The sequence below is a fragment of the Rhinolophus sinicus genome, chromosome 1 (assembly GCF_057876585.1).
Source record: "Rhinolophus sinicus isolate RSI-liver-muscle chromosome 1, RSI-T2T, whole genome shotgun sequence".
In the NCBI taxonomy this organism is placed as follows: domain Eukaryota; kingdom Metazoa; phylum Chordata; class Mammalia; order Chiroptera; family Rhinolophidae; genus Rhinolophus; species Rhinolophus sinicus.
The window spans coordinates 114468516-114477749 of NC_142501.1; the positions used below are offsets into that span (position 1 = coordinate 114468516).

The 9234-nt window shown below is 43.6% G+C and overlaps 1 protein-coding gene across 1 annotated transcript; it reads right to left on the reverse strand.

The window, feature by feature from the left end:
- Positions 1-412: 412 nt before the first annotated feature.
- LOC148759220 (optineurin-like) lies at positions 413-9064 on the reverse strand. The gene is made up of 3 exons (XM_088788890.1): positions 8882-9064; positions 1442-1618; positions 413-777 (listed from the first exon to the last, which is right to left on the reverse strand). Exons 2-3 carry the CDS (start codon positions 1605-1607, stop codon positions 551-553), a joined length of 393 nt encoding a protein of 130 aa, XP_088645016.1. The 5' UTR covers positions 1608-1618; positions 8882-9064; the 3' UTR covers positions 413-550.
- Positions 9065-9234: the final 170 nt, after the last annotated feature.

Below are 9234 nucleotides of genomic sequence, written 5' to 3' on the forward strand. Positions count from 1 at the left end.
CTAACATCTTTGATACCCACTCTTGGCTGTGAGCATATTTCCCAGGTTCTTTGGGTCAATGAAAACACGGCAACCCTGTATAATATTCTTTCACAATATGACATTTCTTAAACCATCTTTCAGAAGTAAATGTACAATGAAAAGTGATGAATCTATCTTAGACAGAGGGGAAGGACAAGGTCAACAAGTAACACTTCTGAGTAACAGATTTCTTAAAATGCAATTTTATATCACAGACACACACTAAAAACACACTTGGATGGTTCTAGGTAGAGGTCCTTCTGCACTGTCTGTAATGAATACAAAATGTTAGTTTATAACTGCAACATTCTTTTGACTATAATCAATACGGTCAAAGCTTTACAAATTTCTTTCCCCCAACAGTGATTATTCATGGCCCTTAAAACTGCAACCAATCTTCTCAGCAAGAACACTTCTTTCAAGGTAATGCAAAACATCTGTCTAACCTGAACCATGAAAGGCTTTGATCTAGAAGTCCAGACAAATAAGGTTCTACAAATAAGATACTACAAATATTAGTAAAATAAAATCACAGCCAATCAGTCTGCTCACCTGGAATGACATTTCTGTTTTCCCCTTTTAGTTTTCCAAGTTCTTCCTTCAAATTTTCATTTTCATGACTCAAGGCCATTAGGCGTTCTTTGGCTTCTTTGCTCTGGATCTCAAATAACAGGCGTTCTTCTTTCCGTTTCTCTGTCCAGGCTGAAAGCTCCTCAAATCGTCCTTTCATAGCTTGGTTATTTAGCTTCATGGCTTCTGTATGGGGTTCAGAGTGAGGGTGTCACACACCAGGGGACTGAACCTGACTTCATGAATCTCACTGCCCCTCAGACCCCTTCACCAGGAGGCTCTGGATCTAAAGATGCCATGTTGGGCCTGGGCCTAAGGGTCAGCCAGAAGAAGACTGTAGCAAGATGAGGGGCTTTTGTTTTCAGACAGGACCAGCAGGTCTAAGGGTATTTCTAGTCCTCATAAGACTCAAGAAAATAAAATTGATTTGGGTACCTCCATATAGCACAAGTACCTGTGTATAACTACAAAGACTAACCAGATTCAAACACAGGTCCTGCCAAAAGCCATGGCTTGAGATATTAGAATGCTTCCTCTTAACAAAGTAATGATATTTAGGACTAACTCTACAATAATAGCAGCCTTCTTTCGTTCTGTTTCCTTTCAAATTAACTAAATGTCATTATGCCATTTCCCTGAGACACATAAAATACTTTTTATTCTTACCTTCACCCAAAAGTAAACAATGAAAGCAGCTTTAGCCTTACTGATAGCTTAATTCTGTGCTCTTTCTGCCCCCAGGGAACCAGACAGAGAGCAGGGAGTTCACCAACAAGCCTTATCACAAAGGGTATTATGTTCAGGAAGGTCCAGGGTGAATGGAGAAACACGGGGGCCAGGTGTTGCTTACCTTTCAGCTGATGGTTCTCCATCAGCAGCTCCTTCATTTGCCGCAGCAGCTCCTCTGGGGTGAATGTGCCCAGGTTTGGGTGAGCCAGATTGGGGGGTCCATTTCCTGTGGTTTCGTTGGGGCTGTCCCCCTTTTCAGTTAGGCAGTTAAGCTGTTGGTGGGACATGGCAACAGATCCTATGGAAAAGTTACAAACAGAAAATATAGCTGTCCGTCCTCTGCAAGGGCTCCCCATGAATCTCCCCAAATCCACTAGCAATTGCTAATATGTATTCCAAAAGTTGCCTACTTTCCCTCCCATCATATTTTGAATATTTTTTGACTCTTTTAAACAAAGGCTATCCTAGCTCAGTGTGTATGTGTGTGCACTTGGATGCCTGTGCATATGGGTGTGTAAAGGGGTACAGTGAGGAGCTGGGAAATGGAGGAGGAAAAAAAGGGCAAAAGGGCATCATGATGATCAGGAATCTTAGCAAGAGTCATTCAAGAGGATTTCCATATATATATATATATATGTATGTATGTATGTATGTATGTATATGTATATCTGTGGATATGGGCAAAGCATCAATAAGCTGATTTTCCCATGCACATCATTCCATTCGAGTCTCCATATTGTGGGTGAATTGCATGGTATGTTAAGTATATTTCAATAAGCTGTTAATCTCCATATTTTATTTCTTGTATTTTGGGCTAAGAAGAAAGGGAGAACTAACACATTTCGGATGCTCACTATGTCCCGAATCACTGCATCAGACACGTCAGTTTCTAATCCTCACGGAAACTCAATTACATTTATTTTACAGGTGACAGAGCTGAGTTCACTGAGGTTTTATAGCTCTTCCAAGGTCACTTAAGAGGCACAACCAAGTAGCAAGGATGACTCCAAACCCAGACCTATAGGACCATAAAGGGATGACTGAATATTTAGGCTTCAATATTGGATCATTTTGCAAAGCACACTAAAAAGACTAAGAAATCTCGCCTAGTTATTGCATGTTCTGAGACTGTTTTAAGCATACCATTAACCTCTAGCGGGGGCAAAGCCGACGTCAATAAGAGACAAGTGTATCCCAACTCCACCTCTGTAGGGCCTATCACCTGGGCAAACAGAACTCTCTTCTCATGACTGGCTACATGTTACAGGCAAACATTTTCTTTTACACATTTCATGAAGAAGATGATAAGCCTTTTCAAGAAACCCTGCAGTCAGTGAAGACGAGGAGAGAGAAGTCCACTCTCTGATGTCTCACTGCATCATCACGACTAAGAGTGCTCTCCCAGTGCCCATACAAGAAAAGGCAACCAAACACACTAATGCAGGGCGGTACTTCCTCCCGATCCAACAGGAGGCGGCACATGGGCTCTCTGGGGGTCCCCTGGAACCAGGAGACTGGCGACCTGCCTTTGGTCTAAAGGTACTTGTAGGAAATCAGAGATGGAGCTACTACTGATGGGACAGCAGGCCCCCAACAGTGTCACCTGTGTGACGTCTCCCTAGGGCAGCTAGCACAAGGAAAGGCATTCTCATGAGATTCTTTAATGAAGATGGCAATGTTGGGAAGTAAAAAAACACTGATAAAGTACAATATTCAAGTGTGAGCCGTTGAAGTCACCAATGTGCCCCACATCCCAATTCGTTTAGCAAAGAGGATACTGCTGACGTGTGCTCTCTGATAGTATCAGGGGACGAGAACGAACTGCTTTTGTTTTCCACAATAAAATAATCTGGATTATTTTGCATAAAATAATTTGGACAAAAATAATTTGAATAAAGCCAGTTTCTGGCTTTCTGTAAAATTCAGTTTTATACAGAATGATGTTGGTGCTAACATTTCATAAAATGGGTTTTTACTTAGTATCGGTGTTCCCATCAATTTTGCAGAGGAATACTAAAATTCTAGGTAATAGACCGAAAGATAAAATCCTTGTAACGTGTATCATTTACTTGTCCACATTAAATTTCCTCAGGTATTCGGTGATTACACTACACTTCGAAAAAGTAAATGGAAATATTTTACAGATTTTTTGAAAAAGTACCTAAGCAGGTATCCACAAATGTGTTTCGTTCCATTTTATTATATGCACACATTTCTCCTTAATAGTTTTTCCAAGAGAGGGGAAAGAGAAGGAAAGGAGAGGGGAGGAGAGAGGGAGGAAAGAAAACCACCCAGATATTTGTCCTCTTTGACTATCCTTTATGCCTCTACCAAGTCTTCAGACACACCACAAAGAAGTTAAACAGGTTCTAATTATTACACTGGTGCTTCTCACTTTTCCAGGTTGCCCAGATTTTATAAGGACACCAGGAAAAAAATAGGGTTATACTAAGGGAGACAGTAGAATAAACACTGGGTGCCAATAACCAGATGTGTGACCTCCAGATGTCACCTGACCTCTTGTGATGGTTAGCAAATGTGACTTATCTAGCAAATGGTCATTACAGTACTTTTCAGCTCAAAAAGTGTTCTTAAGCTTCTAATAAGGTCACAGTCCAACCCATACCATTCAACACATGCACCCTAACAGCCTCAGGGCCATGCCACCCTCTCACACTAATAATACACATGCCTATCCTAGTTATAGTAAAGCCTTTGCTACTCAGCACTGATAGGAAAAATTATTTGGTAATGCAGATGTCACAGTAAATAAACAGTTAGCCTGTATGCTGAATATAAGTATGTAAATACCAAAGTGATAAGCATGTAAATTAGTACCAAAATATTACTAACAGCAATTTAACTGACTTGTGGTGACTCAAAGAGAACTTTATGATTTTAGAATATTTCAAGGGGCCTCATTATGATTTATCACAGTACAGTGCATATGTGAAAGGTCTCTTGGTAGAATGCCACTTAGAAGAAGCTGAGTACTTACCCTGTTTTTGACAACACCTTGAGCTACTTTCAATGAAACAGAGATGTATTATACATCCTTGAACGCATCTTCAAAGGTTATGGAAATTGGCACTAAGCCATTTATTCCAAGGTTCTACCTGATTCCAGATTTTTCCATAAAAGTCCAACTAATGTGGATCTGAAATGTGTCATTTACAAGCAAAGGTGATATTTAACTACAGAAGGCTGAATTGATTTAACACGGGATTTGTCAAGATTTCCCTGATGAGGAAGAAAGAGAGCTACATAGAAGGTCCAAAGATCAAAAGCAAAATCTCGGGGATTTTATTCCCAGATCCACTATTTGAATTCCCGATTATATATTTTTATCATTCTTAACTCCAGAATGATAAATTCTGGAATTGCTTAACTACTTGTAGTTATAGCAATGGCTTGACTTTGTAGGCATGAGCTTAAATCTCATCCCTGAGTTGGGCTTTAAAATGATCCAGTCCAACTCCTTATTCTGGCTCTGGCGGCCCAAGATGGCGGATCAGACATTTAACCCTGGTCTTGAACAAAAGAAAAATAAGAAAAAAATAAGTCTTGTCTGGCTTTTGCGGCAGATGGTCATATAGACCAGGCGTAAATGACGTCAATGACAGAAACTATGAGCAATGACCTTAGCAGGCAACTGCCCATTATATTACAGGATGGTTCTGATTGTCAGAAAGTCATTTTGTATTGAACTTAAATCTGCCTTATACTGACTTCCACCCACTAGACATTGGACCAGTGGGAATACCGTTGTTTCCCCAAAAATAAAACCTGGCCGGGCAATCAACTCTAATGCATCTTGCGGAGCAAAAATTAATATAAGACCCGGACTTATTTTACTATAAGACCCAGTCTTATCTAACATAATACCTGTCTTATATTAATTTTTGCTCCACAAGACGCTTTAGAGCTAATTGTCCGGCTAGGTCTTATTTTCGGGGAAGCACAATAATACAGAATAAGTCTAACCCTACACTGTTGTGATTGATTCTCCAAATTTGCTGATTAAGTATTCATAGGTTCAATCCCCATGTGAATGAAGAAATTTTAAACAGTGAAAACCTATTTGGTGATCTGAGACAATAGCTGGTTATTGGCAAATTCCGGTTTGGGTTCACAAGGAAGCTGAGTGACATTCTGTCGCATCCAGCGCAACAGGGGCAGTGAGGGTGCGAGAAGGGGCGGTTTGGGTTAAGTTTTTAAGAAAGAAACAAACAGAGACTTAATGCAGTTAAATCTCTCTGAAGGCCAGGGGTCTCTCAGTCTCAGGGGACTGGAGCCCAGAATAAGGCCTACTGGGGGTTTTTATTGAATAGGTATACAAAAACAAGAGAAACCAACCTTGTTTCTTACACAGTCTCTGAAACTCACACATCATAACAGAAAAACATTTATCTCAATCACCCATTGTCAGTCAACAGCTGAAGCACAAGGTCCCACAATGTCCTAATTAAGGTATGTACCCTTTGTCAGTCAACAGCTGAAGCACAAGGTCCCACAATGTCCTAAATTAAGGTTATTTTGTAACAGTGCCCTTGAGCTAAGTGGAAAGAACTGATCTTTATTGTTTTTGTAACTTCTCTCACAAACAGGTGCCAGGGAAAAGCCAGAGCCGGCAACAGCTTTTCCCAGGCAGGGGGAAGGGGAGGCAAGGCCCCTTCCCATATTTTTCTAAGGCAGCTCATTCGGGGTGCCCACTCGGTTCCGCCTGGCTTAGGTTGTATCTCCTGTGAGATATCTTACCCGTCTTTGGCTGCAAACCTTCTTTTGGGGACCAGACAGAGAGACCTAAGGTGTAAACTTGAGGATGGAACAAAGTCCCAGAAAGGCACAGTCTCACAGACTCTTCTTTCCTTAAGGAAAGACATGGGGGGACAGTAGGCTAGGCTGTTGTGTGACTACAACATTCCAAGACTGCATCAACTAAACCCATCCCCATCCTGGGGAAATAACTCTAAGTACGTATCCTTCTAGGGGAATAAAAACAATGCTCATCTTTTATGCCAGAAATGGTATTCTGATTTTGTAATTTGCTAATATACGGAAAATGAAAATAGATTTCACCTCATCATCCCAGGCAGAAACCTGGGAGTTGTGTTTGATTCTTCCCATTTCCTCTTCCTCTAAGTCTAATGGGTCACTAATGGGTCACCAAAGGCTGTCACTTCCGCCCCCTCTCCAACCTCGCCAGCTTAGGTCAGACCCTTCTTGTATTGTCTGGACTATAGATATCAACGTTGCACTCTACAGAGTACAGGATTTCTGCCTATTTTGTCCACAGCACCTAGGACATTACCTGGTATATTTGGGGGTCCAACAAATACTTGCTGAATGAAATTTCATAGCCTCCTACACAGTCTGACTCTCAGATCGTTCCCTCTCAGCCCACTGTTTTTTTCCCCAACATGAGCTCATCTGGCTGCTTAAAACCCTTCCCATACAAGACAGAGGTCCAGCTCCTTCCTGAGAGACAAATAGGGCCTTTCAGGATCTGTCTGTCACTTAGTCACCAATATCATCTCCTGTCGCCATGCCACTCACACCCAGAGGACATTACAGAGCTCACAGTTCCCTGCACTCTTGCTTCTACGCCCTTGTATCTGTGTTCTGCCCTGTGCTTCAAATGAATGGCCCCCTTTTGCCCTGACAAACAGCCACTGGACAGTTCAATGTCCAGCTCAAGGAGATGTCCCGCTCTTTCCTCTGTGTACCCAATAGCGCGTTCCACCTGTGTTCCACCTCCCTGGTCCTTTTCTGCAAAGTGTTCACCCCATGCCCGTCCATCTTCCTGTCCAACTTAGGCCATGGTCTCTATTTCATTCTTCCCAGATACTGGCACACAGCAGGCCCTCAGGAAATGTTTGTTGAAATGATATGAAAATATAGTTTAACAAGGTATTTTAAAGTCTAACACTAATGAAACACTTCCTGCTGTGTAGGTGACAAACCCACACGCTAGTATTACGAGTTTTACTACAGTTCTACGGCATTCACTTCCAGATTCTTAAATTCAACTTTTAAAACTTACCTTGAAAATTAGTACTGTTTTTTATATTACTATTAGGTTGGTGCAAAAGTAATTGAGGTTTTTGCATTCATTTTTAACCTTTTAAACCACAATTACTTTTGCACCAACTTAATGCAAAGGTATCTGGACATCATTTCATAACATATATTCTGTTATTCAATCTTCATGCACATCAAAGTGAAAACAATGAAAACTTGTAATATATTTTTTTCTGCATGAAATAGATGTTAATTTCAAAAAGACAAAGTTTACTTTTTTCCTTTTCCTTTGTATTTACTGTTCCATAGATTCCAAAGAACCTATCACACAGTTCAAGTATCTAGAAAACTCACAAGAAGCAGGGCTCGGAGATCTACTTAAATGGGGGGCTTCCACAGTAAGGTAATAAATACAATGACCAGTTCCTTTCAACAATAAGTTTCCTTTGGTTTTTGGAGGGTTTATTTGGATTCCATAGCATAAGACGCAACCTGAGGTCAATTACAAAAAGACACTACTTTTATAATGCTGTTCACAATATCTAAAGAACTACTGAAACCGTCCCAGTAGAAAAGCGGATCGTTCATCCCAAAGACTCTAATCATTGTCTCCTCTCTCCAGGGTAGTCCATTCCAGGGCGGTCCCTGGCCCGGCCTCCTCAGGGTCTCCCAGCTGACTACAGACTGGGCAGGGCCTGAGGGTTAGCCTGGCCCCTAGACAAAGAGCAAGGGGGGTTTGCCGTTCACATTGCCACTTGCTGAACCAGATCTCAGGCTTTCCATGTCCTACCACCACCTTACGGGCCTACAGCTTTGGTTTTCCTTAAATATGTCTGTGGCACACATTTCCGTACAACAGTTTTCCTGGTGGAGGAGGCAGACGAACCTGGTTTCATTTTCTCTGTTCCATGTTTATTGTCTCCAGCTTACACATCTCCAACAGTAAAAGCAATTCCTCAGCCTCATGAAACATTCACATTCTCTGTCTAAATACAAGTATAAAAGTATGTATATACACATTTACACACACACACACGTACTAGACACAACGGTTTATGAAGATTCCTTTCAGGTGGCTGTTCAGTATCCCACCACCTGAGAGAAGTCATTTGTTCTCCAGTGTTCCTGGGCCGTTTCCTAAAGCTAGAGTAGTTTTCAGTTTTTCACGTCTCCCAAAGGTGTACCCTTAACCACTTCCCTCGTAATGAGGCACTAGCTGCACAGTGATTCCCAACCCGCGGGAGGGTATCACTTTAAACCACGTTTGCGACCTACAGAGGAAAGTCACCTGCCGCCAGCCAGGCCGGTGCAGAGGGGGGAAGGGCGCTCAGGGATGGCCGCCCTCGCGGCCCTTTCCCACCAGGTGAGGATCCGCCAGGAACTGGAAACCCTCCCACAGGAGGGGACGCCCCACCCCTCGCCACCCACTCCCCTACTGGGTCAGGATGGCAGGGAAGGGGTCTGCGGGAACAGCTTCCAGGGTAGATAGAGAAGGAGCCACCGCCTCGCCCAACCCCTACCCGCCCCCGGCCCGGATCACCCCGCGCGCGCGCTCCCGCCTTTTCCCGGTCACTGCTTCCTCGGCATCGTGCACGCTGGGGGAGGCTCGGTACCCGGATGCAAACACGGACCAGAGGACACGCGGGAGGGCGGCGGCGGGGACTCGGGGAGCCTGGGGCTGACTTGCCGCCTTACGACCCCGCCCAGCGACGCTCAGCTGACTGCCCTGTGGGCTTCCCCGCCGCGGCGGGGAATGTCCCGAGCCCCGCCCCCGACAGGCCCCGCCCCGACAGGCCCGCCCCGACAGGCCCGCCCCGACAGGCCCCGCCCCGACAGGCCCGCCCCGACAGACCCGCCCCGACAGGCCCGCCCCGGCAGGCCCCGCCCTCCGAA

What these genes read in the sequence shown, in the direction of transcription:
- LOC148759220 (XM_088788890.1), bottom strand. Translation starts at nt 1,607, where the DNA reads ATGTCCCACCAACAGCTTAACTGCCTAACTGAAAAGGGGGACAGCCCC. An exon ending in GGAGAACCATCAGCTGAAAG is followed by an intron (nt 778 to 1,441) that starts GTAAGCAACACC and finishes AACCCCATACAG; the next exon opens with AAGCCATGAAGCTAAATAAC.